General features: G+C 52.5%; 7 protein-coding genes across 7 annotated transcripts; 4 read left to right on the plus strand and 3 right to left on the minus strand.

The window, feature by feature from the left end:
* Positions 1–1,523: 1,523 nt before the first annotated feature.
* J4E93_001133 (uncharacterized protein) lies at positions 1,524–2,762 on the minus strand (the record flags this gene model as incomplete). Its single annotated transcript, XM_049339085.1, has 1 exon — positions 1,524–2,762. The coding sequence occupies one exon, from the start codon at positions 2,760–2,762 to the stop codon at positions 1,524–1,526; it is 1,239 nt and encodes a 412-aa protein (XP_049203042.1).
* Positions 2,763–3,721: 959 nt separating this feature from the next.
* On the plus strand, positions 3,722–5,781 carry J4E93_001134 (uncharacterized protein; the record flags this gene model as incomplete). Its single annotated transcript, XM_049339086.1, has 2 exons — positions 3,722–3,726; positions 4,368–5,781. The coding sequence occupies 2 exons, from the start codon at positions 3,722–3,724 to the stop codon at positions 5,779–5,781; spliced, it is 1,419 nt and encodes a 472-aa protein (XP_049203043.1).
* A 409-nt stretch (positions 5,782–6,190) lies between these two features.
* Positions 6,191–9,792, plus strand: J4E93_001135 (uncharacterized protein; the record flags this gene model as incomplete). The annotated part of the gene is made up of 2 exons (XM_049339087.1): positions 6,191–7,721; positions 7,784–9,792. The coding sequence occupies 2 exons, from the start codon at positions 6,191–6,193 to the stop codon at positions 9,790–9,792; spliced, it is 3,540 nt and encodes a 1,179-aa protein (XP_049203044.1).
* A 110-nt stretch (positions 9,793–9,902) lies between these two features.
* J4E93_001136 (uncharacterized protein) lies at positions 9,903–10,925 on the minus strand (the record flags this gene model as incomplete). The annotated part of the gene is made up of 3 exons (XM_049339088.1): positions 9,903–10,408; positions 10,463–10,808; positions 10,857–10,925. 3 exons carry the CDS (start codon positions 10,923–10,925, stop codon positions 9,903–9,905), a joined length of 921 nt encoding a protein of 306 aa, XP_049203045.1.
* Positions 10,926–11,428: 503 nt separating this feature from the next.
* Positions 11,429–12,929, plus strand: J4E93_001137 (uncharacterized protein; the record flags this gene model as incomplete). Its single annotated transcript, XM_049339089.1, has 2 exons — positions 11,429–11,811; positions 11,876–12,929. 2 exons carry the CDS (start codon positions 11,429–11,431, stop codon positions 12,927–12,929), a joined length of 1,437 nt encoding a protein of 478 aa, XP_049203046.1.
* Positions 12,930–13,318: 389 nt separating this feature from the next.
* On the minus strand, positions 13,319–14,404 carry J4E93_001138 (uncharacterized protein; the record flags this gene model as incomplete). Its single annotated transcript, XM_049339090.1, has 1 exon — positions 13,319–14,404. One exon carries the CDS (start codon positions 14,402–14,404, stop codon positions 13,319–13,321), a length of 1,086 nt encoding a protein of 361 aa, XP_049203047.1.
* Positions 14,405–15,054: 650 nt separating this feature from the next.
* J4E93_001139 (uncharacterized protein) lies at positions 15,055–17,226 on the plus strand (the record flags this gene model as incomplete). Its single annotated transcript, XM_049339091.1, has 1 exon — positions 15,055–17,226. The coding sequence occupies one exon, from the start codon at positions 15,055–15,057 to the stop codon at positions 17,224–17,226; it is 2,172 nt and encodes a 723-aa protein (XP_049203048.1).
* Between the last annotated feature and the right edge of the window lie 206 nt (positions 17,227–17,432).

Here is a 17,432-nt window from a genome sequence, read left to right on the forward strand (position 1 = left end):
GAATCATCTTCGTCATCGTCGAAGAAGCCAACCATATGGTTAATACTATCAAGGTAATGCTGTGGCCCTTCCATTTGTAGCTGGAGGCGTACAGTCCTGTGAATCACAAAACCATTGTGGCCGAGTTGATGACGTTGGGGGTTAGGAATGGCTTCGTCGGCTCCAGTTCTTACCGTTTGCCCAAACATGTCGTCAGAAATATGTGGACCGGCAGTGGAAGGAGCCTGCACACCTTCCCTCGCTCCAACCGGTACAATGCTACGGTTCACAGCCGTGATCATTATATTCTCGGCGATGCTGTTGGCCAAATCTATATCTTCGCGCGTGATGTAACCTGCGGCCAGCCCTTCCGCAAGCACGCGAGCATCCAGGTAGCAGTCGATCGTAACTGCGTTAACAAGCTCCGATGCAAGTCTCTGCACAGTCTCGATCGCACTATCAAGCAGATTGTCCACGAGTGGACCGATTGTAATGACCTGATGCGGAGTGAGCATCAAGTTGAATGCCTCGTTTCGTGCGCGGGTAATGAAGTTTAAATCATCAGCTGAAAGACGCCCTAGATAAACGGTAACGTGTTCATGTGGGTCATGACCTGGAAATGTAGTATACGTAGGAAGGTTGACAGGCTCTTGGGGTACACGTACGTCGCCGTAGCAAAGTGTACGATCGATAGGACAAGTGTTTAGATGAGGGTTACCGGACTTCCACCACGATTCGATGCAAGTTCGGTGGAAGAAGTGTTTGTCGCCACAGACCTTCGTAACGACTGCTTCCATGTCAGCCTGGCAATCTGTATTGGATGTATGCTCATCTGCTGGACCATAGACAGGAGGCGCGTCCTCCAATGACTCCTGGCAGATAGCACACTTCTCATCAGAGGCTGATTGCCGAGGCTCGAGAGCGGTGGACAGCGTGAGAGTGTGTGGGTTGACAGTCATTGTTATGCGTTGGGACTGTGTGGTGGGCTGCGCTGATCAAGAGAAGAAACATGATTCTGTTCACATGCCTTCGGGAAGGTCGTATTGTGAACGAAATAACATGAGTCGCGATCCGCCACATAGTATTTACCTACCGCTTCCTGTTATTTTACACGGTCTAGCCGGTCCTTAGTGGAGGTCATGTTATTCGATCATCGAGCAATTCGGATTGGGCGAATATTAAGGTGGTATGAATGTGTCGCACAGTAACTATAATTGCTTCAACATGTCAATCCAATGATGCATGCATGTACTAGGCGCAGGGAAAAGAAGGTATATACTCCTTTCCCGGTGGACCACAGTATAAAAGGAGATGGCATGATGCAGTACGAGGCCGAGAATTATATTGCTTGCTCAGGTTCTGTAGGATAAGTAAGAAGAAGTTGTTTGTTTCAAGTTGTTTGAAAAATGACATGCTGAAAGAAAGGTGGTGTAAAGCTGGCGCCGCGGCCCAGAAGCGCGACAGCCCCAATAGCTAACACGCTAGCGTTGTTAGTCATCGGCGCGTCCCTCATCTGGCAGGCGTCATCCGGCACCAACACTCCTTCATCGAACGCAGTCCGGATGCAATTCGTGCGCACACTCCTGACTACCCAGTTCAGGTACCATTTCTGCCTCCCAAAGTTCGCTATCGCCGTGTTTAGCGGGGAGCTCGTGGAAAGCCATACCTGCCAACTGTGGAGTTGAATACAGCGCGTCGTGCGCTCCCTTGTCAGCTGCCAGCGCTGTATCTGGCTCCCGCATCCGCCTGGATCTCCGTACCAGAACCCATATGCACAATGCGCAAATCAATATCGCTGCCATGCAGCCAATGACGATCCCAGCTATCATACCACCCGAGAGGCCTGGCTCCTTAGCCACCCCGGTATCACTATCCTTACCTGAGATCGTTACAATGTCAGGCTTTACGTCGTCCCATTTTGCTGCGCTGACATTGAATATGCCAGCCTCGAAGTCAACGCCGATATATGCTTCTTGTAGGAACGCCCTGCCGATGGCGTACTGGCTTTCGTTATCAGCTCTTCGAATCGGGAAATAGTTCGTCGCATTCGCAAAGATTGGATACCCTGCCTGCAAGTCGAAGGCCGCGTATGGAAGTTGGACTATGGTAGTGTTGCCACCCGTGACGGCGTTGGTACCGATGGTGAACGCTAAGGTGGGATTGAGTTCCCGTAGTCGATCCCTGGCCGAATCTGTGAGGACATACCTCCCAGACCTTTCATGATACTCCAGGCCAAATGCAGATTCGAAGCGGTCGCAAACAGATTTGGGGAGCCACATGTCTGGAATAGACGAATCGATCGGGGCTAGTATCCGTTCGTTATCAACCATCGAAAGTGTTCCGTTCAGCGAATCGGTCACTATGACATCCTGGAGCCCGACTGTAAGAGCTCTGGACAGATCGGAATTGATGTCGACCGTCAAGGGTTCTGACGAGCGTGACAGGTCGTATCCTCCGAGAACGAGACTGGCGGGTATTCTGGTTTTGCGATACGAGGCACCAGCTTGGTATCCATACGCTAGACTGGGTATATGACCCTCATCTTTGAGGGCTGAAATCAGAGATGGCGAGCCGATTGTCTCTGAGAAGTTCAGTGGCAACGACGATAGTCCCATCTGACCGATCCAGAAACCGGGTGAGGCATAGGCGGTAATCGCCTGACCCTCTATCGTGAAGTTGTCCAGTTCAACACTGTCGAATCCTTGGAGACCATTCCCGTTGATTTCGTGGATCCTTCCCATTCCGAGTTCATAAAGACCAATGGTTTTCCAGGTTGACGACATATTCGCTTGAAACCCAGGACTTTGACGTTGTTGAAAAGGCGTCACACCGCGAGAGTTGCCACACGAAGCCGAGCCATTCTGCAGCCTCATACACTCATCAGCGATAGGAAGCCAGACGTTTGCAGCTTGTGTTGCAGGCAACACGTTGAATGTCTGTGGTGGAGTTCCCACCTGAACGAGGAACCTATCATTGTCAGCACAAGCATGGGCATACTTTTGCAACATGTGAGAGGCGTACGTCGACCAGCTTCCGTCATTACCAAACCAGCCACCCGATGCTGCAAGTGAGAGCGCTCCTGCCATATTGCGAAAAGCTCTAAGCTGAGATAAACAACGCTCTTTTGCATGTGTCTACGACTGAGCGCAAAGTAGCAGGAAAGTACTCTACCTGTATCATTGAGCCTGTATTGGACTGTAACCGAACTTCCAACTTGCTGACTGTGTTCTTCCCTGCAATCAACGGTTCAACCCGATGATTGGTAGGCTGTGCAGAACAATCCAATATGCTTCCTGGAGATGCAATCAAAGGTTATTGTATATTTCCAGATTAAGACAATGCAGCGCAGTCTGACCAACCACGACTGTCGTGCCCAGACTACTGTTGGGGGCCAGTCGCGAGGCTGAGCAACATTGCGTAGCCAATACATCGTCAAGAGTGTCGCATAGAATGCATCGCATCTAGTCTGCTTCGCCCCACTGCCTACCCTCGTTTTGCCTAGGTGGATATAATACCATCGACGCCGATGAACACAGTCACTACGACCTTGCGCCTTCCACCATCTGGTAACCCATATTCAACATGTACTCGCAATACTGGTCGATAGTGATCAGCTTTGTCGCTCTACTCTATTCAGGTAAGTTTTCGGTTCGCAAGATACCCTGTAGGCTCAATTGGACTCATAGATTGTAGATCTTGGAGTTGCTACGAATGTTGCTCCCTCTCCCACGATAAATTCAGCATGTAGTGTACTCACCTCAATCCTCAGCTATGCGACTGCTACCGCTACTATACTACGTGAACCAACCACTGAAACATATACTGAGGGGTGGGTTTATTTTGTCTACATAACTCCATTCAGCAACGGCACAACATTGACCAGAACCGTGTACGACGTTCCACACACGACTGGTGCGAATCTTGAGAAAAGGGCGGAAACGACTGCTACGATGTCTTTTACGTATGCTTCTCCTAGCGAGGCTAGCAACCTACTGATAGAGCATAGAACACCCCGTTCCGTCAATAGTTCTATCGCAACGACTGCTGCGATGTCCTTCACGTATGTTCTTCCTGGCTAGACCAGAAACAAACTGACACAGCATAGAACACCCCGTTCTGTTAACAGCTCTATCTCTGCCATACCAACCACACTCGAGCCGCAGATATCTTGCTCGACTTCGATTTCGACACTAACGGTGACTTACACTTCCGTTACAACAGAGTCGGTACCAATTGAAACCGTTACGCTCACCCTGGTCACTGCCTCGACACTATTCGACTACAATTATCTCATCCCAGCTACATTTAAGCCGATCCTGACAGAGCCCACGTAAGCAGAAGATTCCTAACGGTGCTGTATGTAGCTAATCAGACAAAAGTACGTCTAGTAAGGCTATGCTGAATACCGAGACCGCATCCACCAAACTCAAACCTTCGGATAGCGCCCCTACCGCTCCCACCGATCAGCCGAGCAGACCGGAAATTTCATCGATAAAATTCACTGCTACTGCATTACCTCAGGGTACGCCTCCAGGTAATCCGATAGCGACATCTGGTGGTCCAGTACAACCAATACCAGGAGAACCTATGCGACCTCCAGGCGGACTACCTGCGTTACCCGCAAATCTTCCAGCTACTACGACGGTCCTTAGTCCGGGCGGACTGCAGACCATGTCTCTACCAGGCCTTGGTGCTGTTGTAGTTGAGCCGTCTCACTCGGGTATTATGATAAGCGGTGCTGCAAGTATGATCGTTCCTGGACAGCAAACCACCATCAACGATGTTGCAATCTCGTTCGACACCTCCGCTTCGTTCGTTGTTATAGGTGGTACTGCGACTTTCGGGCTTCCCCCACCGACACCGGCAACTCGACCAGCACCTGTGGTGATCGGTGGAACGACCGTCAACATTGGTGAGGTCGCCACGCGACTCCGCCCAGGCGAAGTGACCACTATAAACAACCTTCCCATTTCCCGAGATACGTCGGCTTCATTCGTGGTCGTGGGCGGCACCCAGACGATTCCGCTACCGGAATCTACCCAAGAGTCTGGCCCATCTGCAGTGATCATAGGCGGGATGACTGTCAACATCAGCGAGCTTGCTTCTGAACTCGAGCCTGGTGAAGTAACCACCATTAACAACATCCCCATCTCAAGAGGCGGCTCAGGTTCTTTTGTGGTCATTGATGGCACCCGAACCATTCCGCTACTGGAGACTACTCAGACACCCGGTCCATCTTCAGTAGTCATAGATGGAACGACCGTCAATGTCAGCGAGCTTGCGTCGGAACTGGAGCCAGGCGAGGTGACCGTCATCGGCACTCTGACCATCTCACGCGATTCTTCTGCTTTAATTGCTGGTACAACAACGATAGCGATCGGTGCAGCAGCAAGCAGCGTAGTCATCAGTGGTACTACGATTTCTCCGGGTGCTCTTCCGTCTGGGTTCTCTTTCATTCCTGCGGCTGATGGCGGAGGCTTGCTTTTGCCGAACGGGCAAACCCTGATGCCTGGCGCCATGACGACAGTTAGTGGTATCGAGGTTTCACTTACTCCCGGAGAAACACCCGTGGTCGTAGTCGAGGGGTCGATTTCCGTCACCGCATCTGTTACCGCGGATGGCAAGGACGGCAGCTCTATCAGCAGCGGTAGCGACGGATTTGGGCAGCCAACTAGTACTACCACAGGTGTACTAGCGGATTTCACTGGTGGTGCGATTGCGAGCGTACATGGTGTTTGGGATGCGCTGTGCACATTGGCTATGACAAGCTTGTTTTTCGATCTGGTGCAACGTTTGTTTTGATGTCGGACATTAATATTTGGTATGCACTCAAGTTAAAAATCTGGAACTCGCATGCTCCTCCTAATCAATATACACCTATGGTATGATTTCCGCAGTTGGGTGATGCGTACGTGCCCATGGAGGCTGTTGATGGCGATGACGTAATTACGGGGTCCAACTTCCCGTCTTCAGCTCGCAAGGTTTACCGCATCGGTCCTGCCTCAGCCTCTCGCGAACGCAGACGAATCCTTCGCACGCGCAATGCTCACCACTAAGACTACTGTAGCATCTTTGAGGACTGGTATACACGAATGCACTCATGCGATCCTCCACCAGGGCGTAAGCCGCTCTTCGATGATGGAGTACTTAGTGATGCCGTACCTACCTGGGACGGCCAGAATAGTACACTCTATACTCTCCTCTTGACACCATGACCACGCAACATCACCTAGAAGATGGAACCTCTATATCGGAGACCAACGCGCAGCATGCAATGCTTCAACAAGCACAAGCTGCTGCTTCTGCCGTCCAGACTGAAACCGCACGATCAACGCGACACGACACCCCTTTGCAAACGACTGACCTCATAATTTCCGATGCGACAGACAAGGATATTCCGCCTCCTCCATCCGGCGACATCTATGGCGAGATCCGCAACGAAAAAGATGGCTTGGGCACCAGCGCAAGCGTCACCGAAGACGGCCGTGTCAACATCCGAATCAACCAGCTCAACCGTCGTTTGTCCCAAGTCTTTACTCCAGCCTTACGTGAACACGTTCAGAGTGTTCAAGATAGCAGCCCGCCTCCTCCTGCATACATCCCACCTTCATTAGGAGGTAAAGAGGGAGTTCCACCCCCAGCCCTAAATGTGGTCATCCAGGTGGTCGGCTTGCGCGGAGACGTGCAACCCTTTGTTGCTCTCGGAAAAGTCTTGAAAGAGACCTATGGCCATCGTGTACGTCTGGCAACTCATCCTACTTTCAAGAAGTTTGTAGAAGAGAACGGCTTGGAGTTCTTCAGCATCGGCGGCGACCCTTCTCAGCTGATGGCTTTTATGGTCAAGAATTCTGGATTGATGCCAGGTTTCCGCAGTCTGGCCAGCGGGGATGTCGGTCGCCGGAGAAGAGATGTCGCGGAATACATTCAAGGCTGCTGGAGATCGTGCTACGAGACAGGTGACGGCATTACCGACGATGACAATTCAGATCGCTCCGCAAAGGACCCCACTTCTTTTCCATTCGTCGCGGACTGTATCATTGCCAACCCACCGAGCTTCGCACATATTCATTGCGCAGAGAAGCTTGGAATACCCCTTCATATCATGTTCACCATGCCATATTCTCCCACCCAGGCCTTCCCCCACCCTCTGGCGAACATCCAGTCTTCGAACGCCGATACTCAACTCACCAACTACATCAGTTATGCTATGATCGAAGCCCTCTCATGGCAAGGCTTGGGCGACATCATCAACCGGTTTCGCGCTAAGTGCCTCGGCTTAGAGCCCATAAGTATGATATGGGCTCCAGGAATGCTTCAGCGCCTCAAAGTTCCTCACACGTATTGCTGGTCTCCAGCTCTTATTCCGAAACCGAAGGACTGGGGCTCTCACATATCCATATCTGGTTTCTACTTCTTGAATCTGGCCTCTAATTACACCCCTACGCCTGAGCTGCAAAAGTTCCTTGACGATGGACCACCGCCGGTGTACATTGGATTCGGAAGCATCGTTTTGGACGATCCAAACGCCATGACGGAACTTATCTTTGAGGCCACGAAAAGGATTGCAGGCGGAAGACGTGTACTGCTTTCCAAGGGCTGGGGAGGTATGGGTGCGGAAGAACTTCGTGTTCCTGAGAATGTCTTCATGTTAGGCAATGTGCCACATGACTGGCTTTTCAAGCACGTCGAATGCGTGGTTCATCATGGTGGCGCGGGGACTACAGCGGCAGGCATTGCAGCAGGTGAGTTGTGTGCTTACTTAGCAATCCAACAAACTAAAGCTGACATTTTGACTTTACTCCAGGCCGACCCACGTTAGTCATCCCGTTTTTCGGTGACCAACCCTTCTGGGGGGCAATGATTGCGCGGGCTGGCGCCGGTCCCGATCCAATTCCTTACCGGCAACTCACCGCGGACAAACTAGCAGATGCCATCAACTTCTGCCTGAAGCCCGAAAGTCTCGAGCGTGCCAAAGATCTTGCAAGCAAGATCGCTACGGAGCGCGGCAGCGATATGGGCGCCCAGTCATTCCACCAGTATCTCGATCCCGACCGACTTCGTTGCACCCTTGCACCATCTCGAGTAGCCGTGTGGCGCATCAAGCGCACTCAGATCAGACTGAGCGCTTTCGCTGCGTGCACTCTGGCAAATGCCAATCTTCTGGATTTCCATGACCTTAAACTCTTTAGGGCGCAAGAATATGAGACTGATGAGGGTCCTCTGGAGCCTATCTCCGGATTCGGTATGGGGATACTTAGGACGTTGGGCAGCATGAGTATGGGGATAGCTGAGATGCCTTCAGAGACGGCTAAGGCTGTTCAAGCTCCTTTTGGACCTAGTAGGCAGCAGTCTGACACAGCAGTACGGAACGCAGCAAAAAGAAGCGAGTCGTCACTAAGAGGAGAGAGCTCCGCTTCATCAAGCTCACAACAACACTCCCAGCCAAGTGCAATTGCGCGGAAACCTCTTGCTCGTTCGCAGACCGTTCCAAACCTTCCCACTTCGGCATCTCGGACTCCCAGCGTAGCATCCAGCTCTAGCAAAGACAACGACATGCTACGTCCCACTGGCCTACGAACAAGCAGAGGCTTCGGCCGCATTGTAAAAGCCGGCGTGCAATCCCCCATGGAACTCTCCGTCAGCATAACGAAAGGCTTCCACAACGCGCCCAAGCTCTGGAACGACACCACCGTGCGCCCCCAAGAAAAAGTCTCCGACCTAAAATCCGGCATGGTAGCTATAGGCCGCGAATTTGGTTTCGGCTGGTACGACGGCGTCACCGGTCTCTTCACACAGCCCTGGAAGGGTGCTCGGAAAGAAGGCGCCAGTGGATTTTTCAAGGGCGTAGGAAAGGGGATTGGGGGTTTCATAGCTAAGCCGGGGGCGGCGCTGTTTGGTATTCCGAGTCATATGATGAAGGGGGTGCATAAGGAGGTGCAGAAGCGGTTTGCAAGTAGTGTGCAGACGTATATTGTTACGAGTAGGACGGCGCAGGGGTATCAGGAGTGGGTGCAGAGTGGGGAGGAGGAGAAGCAGGATGTGGTTGGGAGGTGGGGGTTGATTCAGAAGTATTTGAAGAAGAAAGATGGGCTTGATGAGATGATGAAGGATGTTTTGGATGCGCAGCGGAAGGGAAAGGCGGTTGATGAGTCTACCGCGGATTCAGTCCGGTCTGCGGATGCTTTTATCCATGATCTCGAAAGTGTCACAATCACCTCGCAGTACAATACGCATGCTACGGATACCGAACCCGAAGTACCGCTCGGAGCGGCGGAGACTAACGGGTCCACCCACCAGTCAGTACAGAATGGACCACACGGAGGTGCTGAAGCAGACTCCAATGAGGAACTACTCCAGGCGATGGCGTCCAGTGAAGTCGAAGCGCAGCGACTATCGATAGAGACCCTGGAGTATGAAAAACTGCTGAAACAAGCCATGGCGCAAAGTCTCCAGGAACAGCGTCAGATGAACGGAGACAATGGATGGGAAGGTCTCGATAGCGAGAGGGCGGGAACATCCGAAGCAACAGCAACTACAATGAGTAATGGGTTACTAGGCGCCCAAAGACCGCCCTCGTATGACGCCGGTCATCTTGGAGGCACAACGCAAGGTGAATACGAGGCGCAGCACCGAAGGGAGAAGACGATAGAAGAAAAGACGGAAGAAGAGATTGTGATGGAGTATGTCAAGAAGCAAAGTCTCTTGGAGGCGCATCATCAGAGTAAAGGAAAAGGTCGGGCCTCAGCTGGGGAGGATGAAGACGAAGAAGAGTTGCAGAAGGCGCTGAGCTTGAGTATGCAGGGGCATGCATAAAGCCTGGAAGAAAGTAAGTAGGCGTATTTCCATGTCGCATCTCTCATAAGATATATACATGTTGTTGATACATAGTTTTTCACTTACATCCCATTCATGCCGTTCATTCCTCATGCCTTCGAAGTCTCAGCCGCCATCATCCTACTCGGCGCCTTAACAACAGGCGCCTCGTCTCCAGGACTACCACGGAACGTCCACGTCCCATCCGCGACCTGATCATCCGTAGCACTATCCAGCCTCTTGAGCTCTCTCCGCATATACCCCACAATCTGGGCCAGCTTCTCAAAGTCGACATCCTCCTTTGCGCCGAGCAGATTACGCCAGATAGCCGCCGCAAGCATAGCGTCGCCCTTCATCAGCCCCTCGTCGTACGACAGCAGCACCGCCCGCCACTGCGAGAACATATCCTTGAGGTGTTTCTGGCGCAGCGAATTGGCGTTGAACTTGTGCCATATGACTAGTCTGTCTTCGGCAGCGTAGAAGGCTTGGTTGGTGAGGTGCTGGATCCAGACTGGCGCGTGCGACTGGGGGAACATGCGGAAGCGGACTTGTAGCATGTACATGTGGATGAAGGTGATTTGGGCCCAATTCGAGAAGGTTGGCTTGAGTCCGAGGGCTGTGCAAAAATGTGTTAGCGAAAGGTCTGGGTAGCCTCATTGTCAGTACTCACTGTCATACCACCACCCTTCGGCCTCGCCCAGATGCACTCCGTTCTCGTCGACGGGTATCTCGCCCCGCTTTAGCAGCGCTTGGGGTATCTTGTATTCACCGGGCTTTGTGCATTCCTTGATCAGGTCTCGTGTTGCGCCATATGCGACGTACGTCTCGGTCATGAGTGGTGCCTTTTCGCGCAGCTTCTGGGCGAGGCCAGTCACGCCGGATGCAACAGCGGGATGCGGCTTCTTGATGGCTTCGGGCCTGACATCTGCTGACAGCGATTGCGAGGCATGGTAGGCGGTGGGTGAGGTGGTGGAGATTGTTCGACGTGCTTGGCGCAGAGACGCTCGATTCGTTCGCTACGAGAGTCAATTATCTGCTTTGGGGAAGGGGTCGTGGCTGTGTACCTGGAGCAGCGAGGTCGAGGACCTCAATAGGGCCTTGGAGCAGGCTGTGCAGGTGTAGCTGGACGACATGGTTGGTGGTGTTGGGACGGGTGTCGTCTGCGTCTGCTAGGTGATCAAAAAGTCGCGAGTCGTGAGTCGCGCCCTCCATCGATGACGGCACGACCCCGGCCGCCAACACCACCAATGAGCATCACCACAAAGCGCCTCGTCATCGCGCAAGACAGCTGCAACACCACGGCAGGCCTGACAGTCGGAGATTTGAGGGAGATCGCGCAAGTATTACTAATCGAAGCATTGAGGCTGAGCCAACAGTGTTGATACGCGGGTCTTTAGGCCCATACGGCGTCCAGGACAATCAAACCCGGGTTTGAATACCAAGATGGAACTTCGGCTCTAACTCGTGACACCCTAGGGCTTGGTATGGCAGGTCCCGAGGAACAGGGGCGGCACCGAAGCGACATCGCCGTCGATACTTGACCCCGTGGGCAGCCTTATACAATGCTATTGTTTCCCATAACCACAATCATTCTCCTGTTCTTATCATACAGTCGTCCATCATCCGTCAGCTGATCATGGTATTAGCAATAGCTGCGACCGGCAGCCGAACTAATCGCAGAGACAATCCCGTCTACATCGAAGTGCTCAATCCGCCACCGACCTACACAAGCGGGGACTGCGTGCAAGGCCAGCTAGTCGTGGTGCCCACATCACAACCTAAACGCATAAGCATAAGTCTAAAAGGCTTCTCTGCCGTTGAAGATGCCCACCAAAGAAGCGTGCACCTCGAATTCTATGGACTTTCGCAATTCCTTTACATACACGAAATCGCAGCCGATGACTTCCACCTCCGCGCCAACAACGCGAGGGATCCCGCCAGAGTCGAGCTGCCTTTCTCCTTCACATTCGGAAATCATGCTACAATACCGCCTCCCGCTGGTAGAGTGTGGCTTCATCCGTAAGTTCTGGCTGTACGAAGTGCATGTGAGACATATACTGACTTCGTACCTCTACCTCTGCAGAGGAGACCAATGGAACCACCCCCGATTCCAGCATTCTCCAGGATTCCCTTTACCACCTACGCTGAGCGGGCCCACGCCCACAAGTCCACGGGTCGTATATCACCTAGAAGCCTACATGGAGTCCGATCTACCGGGCACACCACCGGTGCGGGTCCGACAAGAAATCACCTACATGCCACCAGCGCCCCCCTACGACCGCTCCCTCCTGCAACCCGACCTAAACTTCGGCACCAAACTACCCAAACACTGCAGCGCAGCGAAGCTAATCCGGACCCGCAAACTCCTCCCCAACTACGGCGAGAACTCCAGCAAGCTCGGCCGCTTCAAAGACAAACTCGCCGACAAAGAACTCCTCTTCGGCATCGAGTCCTTTGCAGAAATCCCTTACGTCCAATTCAACGTCCTCGCCACTCCACCCAGCATCCTGGTTATCGGTTCTCCCCTCCCAGCCATCGTGACCGTGCAACATACCAAACGCTCGGAATCGCTGCCTTCCCCACCTGATCTCTTCATTCGGCGTTTGAAAGTGCAGTTAAACGCGAAGATCAACGTCTTCCTCCCCAACGAAGCGTTCTTCAAACATCCCAGTAGAGTAACCAATCACACCGATCGCCGCACCATCGTCCTCTGCGACCACAAGTACGAAACAGGTGACGGCGAGCCTCTCTACGACGGCCTCAATCTGCTCGATGTAGCGAATATCGAACTTGCGAAAGACGTTAACATCGCGCCTAGCTTCACTAGCTACGGCCTGAACCTTGAATACGAGCTTCAAATCGAGATTACGGGTCGATGTGCGGATAGGGAGTGGTCTGGTATTGCGTGTACGCAGCCTGTGCAGGTGGTTACGGATTGGCAGGCTGCTCCAACCGAACCTCCCAATGTATTCGAAGCTGGGCCGGGACCGCTGGCATACCACGAACTAGATGCTGCGCCGAGGTTATACGAACTGGCTGTTCATACGGAGGAACCGCCGCCTTATCACGATGAGCCGCCGCCGTATAATAGGATGCTTGGTAGAACTGATGTGGGTGGTCCGGTCGGGGCTGTTTAAGCGGATTCATATATTTGTTTTACGTGTTCTGGTTTTTGATGGATTTGGAGCGGGGTAAGGCATGTGAGGAGGAAGTTTTGGTGATGGAGTTGTGTAAGAAGATAATATGTTACTCCCAGATCTGTTTGCACGGTGGGAAACAAAGATTCCAAGGAGAAATTGGTGACTTCGCTAGGTTTATTGCGTTGTAAGATGAGGGCTTCGGTCTAACTTATAGGCCAACTGTACCGTCTTTTATCCTGGATGCGGTAGAGAACGATTGCAGAGCATGAGTATGGCGGGCATCCCTTCGAAGCCGTGATTCGATAGGCCGTGGTCACATTAAACATTCGTACTAGACGCCTTGCGCAACCCGTGCCACATGCCCACCGACACTCCGCCTCACCATCCTACTTCTCCCCCCTCGCCTTATTCCTCTCCCTCCTCCGCTCCCGCTCCGCCTTCCTCGCTTGATTAAAACTAGGCGTAAGCCCCTCCTCATCAATCTTCGCCTTTACCAAACTCTTCTCGTCCACCTCGTCCAACAGAAAACGTCCCATATTGCCTTGCCTCCACTTCTGAATCATCCACAGCGACGTCGCTTCTGTGTCAATAACCCCACCCTTGCCCAGTCTACCAGTCTTCTTCGCGATCTCAGTAAGGAGCTCGATGATGTCGTTGGTGGGCGACGCGTATTCGGAGTATAGCGACGGCGACTGGAGGTTCAGGTGGTAGAGGAGGTAATCCGCGAGCATAACAGGCGCAATGATAGTATCCTTGACGGAGCCGCAGAGCGCTAGTTTCATCATGGCTTCTGCGTCGGGGACGTATGGGATGAAGACACCGGGTGTGTCGAGTAGATAAACACCTCCTCCAACACCTTGCAGCTTCTTCTTCGCCGCGGCCTCCGCTGCTTCCATGTCGTCTTCGCTCGGTATGATCTTCACGCCGCTGCTGCTCACTTTGCGCGTTACACCCGGTTGTGCGCCCGTGGCTGCGACTTTGCCTCGACCGATTCCTTGTGCGCGAAGGGCGTTGAGGAGCGTGGATTTACCCACATTGGGCATGCCGACTACCATGACGCGGTGGCCGACTAGCTTCCACCTCTTCTGCGCGTGTTCGCGCAGGATGTCCAGGAGCTTGATCACGCTCTTCCGTCCGCTAATCTCGCCCTCGCCTTCTTTCCCGTTCCGCACAAACATCGTCGTAGTAGGGTGATGCCATTTCGCAATGACATCTTCGTTCCGGTTATCGCGCGATCCTCCACCCAGATCCCTCTTCGTGTACACAATAACTCGCTCTTTTCCTTCTAGCGCATCTTCGAATAAAGGGTTGCGCGAGGTGAGCGGGACACGGTAGTCGCGACATTCGATTACTAGGTCGATGGAGGAGAGGAGCGATTTCATCTTCGCCAGGCCAGCTTTGTGGTGGCCCAGGAAGTAAGACCGGGGCAGCGATGGGATTTGCGGGAAGGCATGGCGGGGGATGAATGACATCGGTTACATTGGTGTTGTGGTGGAGGGGAAGATGTGGTGGAAGTGGAGGATGGAATTATTTTGGATGCGAGTCAGATAGTAGCTGCGTCTTGGCGAGCCTGACTGATGCGAGCGTCGGCTCTAACGCTCGCCTCTGGCCTTTCCAGTCCCTGCTCGCCTACATACTTTCGCATCGCATCACCAATACCAACTATCTGTTCTGTCACTATATGAGTTCCAGCAGCCTTGGATCTGCTACCCGTGTTCCTTGCAACTCCTGATCGGCTCATCCATATCTCAGAGAGAAGGATAGCAGGCCCGTACGATCAACATCCGAAAGCGCCACCCTCCTAGTGCACTGGAAAGTACGCTCCTATGAAATCCTTGCCGTCTGCAGGGTCAATTCGTTTCAGATCCCCTTCTTCCTGAATCCTGTGAGCTTATGATCGACTCTGTAACCATGTGGCGTAGCACCCAGGTAGGAACATGCTGTCAGCATCGCTTCTCCGTCGACGGGTATTCCGCGGAATACCCGCGAAATGCTTGGCACTCACCTAAAGGCAGGCCTCCTGTGACACGACCATCTTATTGTCCAGTCTAGAAAGCACCTTATTGACTCCTTTGCCACTGTTCTCTCATTTCGACTGTCTACTAGGGTTCAGAGAACCATTATGCCAGCTTCGGGCGAGCGAGAGCGTTCCAATCGCAAAGGACAATACTCCTGTAACTTCTGCCGGTCGCGCAAGATTCGCTGCAATCGACCGCTGCCATGCACAAGTTGCAGGTCACGAGGAAAGACGTGTCAATTTGATCCTACGCCGGCGGCACGCGAAGCTCGAGGCCTTCAAACCCCCGTCTCGATCGGGACTTCGCTCACACAGCAACAGCTACATGAGAGCGTCCAGACACCTTCATCTTCAACCGGAAAACTCGACATGCAGGCTGAGATAGATGCGCTTCAGTATCGTGTGCAGGAGCTCGAAGAACGTATCATACGAGAGACTACCTTTCCTCCGCAGGCGGGCAATGATGACAGAGGAAGTGTCCGAACTGCCTTCGTTTCTGGAACCGCTCCAGACGAAACTGAGAGGTACCAGCCTTCCGAGATCCAGAAAACGAGAGACATGGTAGAACACCTCGAAGGCGTCTCCATGAGTCAGAGCTCTTTCGAACTGTCCGCGACAAACCACATCACTTTCAAGATTGGCCAGATCCGCACAATACCATCAACACTGAGCTACACAAGGCAACTCGGTAGACTAATACCATGTATATGGCTACCACTAAAGGAAGAAGCCACGACGCTTCTGGAAGTCTACATTACTGAGCTCAACTATATTCAACACGTAACGCACGATCCCTCACTGCCAGCGATTCTCGACGAAATCTACCGCTCGATTGAAAGTTGTGAGCCTACCAATCTCAGCAAAGTTGCTTTATTACTAAGCATCATCGCTCACACAACACATGTATGGAGTGTACCAGACGGGCTGAACAGAGAACGCCCCCTATTTATGTCCTCGACCCAAGCGCGCTCTCAGACATCTATCTGGGTCAAGGCGACATACACGGTGCTTGAGACTTTGCAAGAGGGACATTCGCTGGCTTTTGAGGCTATACAAGGCATCATCATTCTATCATACGTCATGTGTAATATAGAGGGTGTCTCTCTACGATATCGCTCCTTGATATCGACTGGCTTGTTGCTGGGTCGGGAAATGGGTCTCCATCAGATCGATCATGTATCTAATGTCGATGGGGCAGGGACGCTCAAAGCAGAGGTTGGCCGTCGTGTTTGGTGGTATCTGACTGCTACGGACTGGTACGTTGAACTGAGAAGACTTGATACATTGATGATACAAAGTAGACTGACAGCTTTGCGCAGGCTTCTTGCAGCAAGATACGGCGGTCCTAGCGAAAGCGTATACCAATCCAGTCCTCTTCATATGAACGTAAATAAGCCCCTAAACATAAACGACGTAGATCTTCTTGCCGTCGGGCCCCAACCATCTCTGCCGCTCTCCCAGCACACAGACATGTCATACTTCCTCCAGCGCATCCGTCTAGCAGAGATCTCACGCAACTTCGTCGATCAAATCACGTCGGATCCGTTCAAACGCGACGTTCATCTCATGGCAATGGACAAACAACTCGTAGACATGATGCACGAGACACCCGCTTTCTTCCTACTGGACTACTACGACAGTACCTTTTCCTCCGAAAAGCCAAACCACACCCTCATCCAAGCCTACTTCCTCAACACACTCATCCACACTCAACGCTGCAAACTACACCTCACCTCCCTCACCCGTCCATCCGCATCCATGACCATCTCAACAAGCCCGTCTTCCCGCACGGCTTGTCTATACTCAGCCCGCCAACTCATATACCTCGAAACGAAACTCTTACAGTCACGTCACCCTTTTGCGCACCGCCCCCAACGCCCTCCAGCTGGTCTGTACAGTATCTTCATTGCCACTATCGCGTTACTCATGGATGCTTGCCTCAACAGATCTAGCGAACTGCAAGTCGAGCTACAACAAGATAACGATCTGGCGAAAGGACTGCAGATGATAGCGGATGCGAGAGAAGATTCGCTAGCAGCAGCGAGATTATATGAATCTTTGATGCACATTGTGGCGAGGTATCGAGATGTTGAGAGCATGCGCGAAGGAAACTCAAAAGGTGTGGATAAGGAGTCCGCGCTGGAGACATTCCAAGACACACCCTCGGGCGTCATTCAGGAGCACCATCCTCCTTCGCAAGTCACCGACGCGATACAGCTCGATTTAGCCGACTGGGACGATCTATTCTCCAGCGTGTCTTCATCTCCGTTTTTCTGATTGTCAGTGGAGATTCACAGGCAACACCGTGCCAGAGATGCAGATGTGAAGTGCCGATAAAGGGCGTTTGTAACAATCGATTGCCAAGTACATACTCCTATATCCTCATTTCGCATAACCGCCAACACCGCAGACAGACTCACTTCCCTTCTCCTATTGTATAGCACTAACAGTATTCCAATCTTCACCATGTCCTCAACAACACC

The sequence above is a fragment of the Alternaria ventricosa genome (assembly GCF_023758065.1).
Source record: "Alternaria ventricosa strain BMP 2768 chromosome Unknown scaffold_2, whole genome shotgun sequence".
Taxonomy (NCBI): Eukaryota; Fungi; Ascomycota; class Dothideomycetes; order Pleosporales; family Pleosporaceae; genus Alternaria; species Alternaria ventricosa.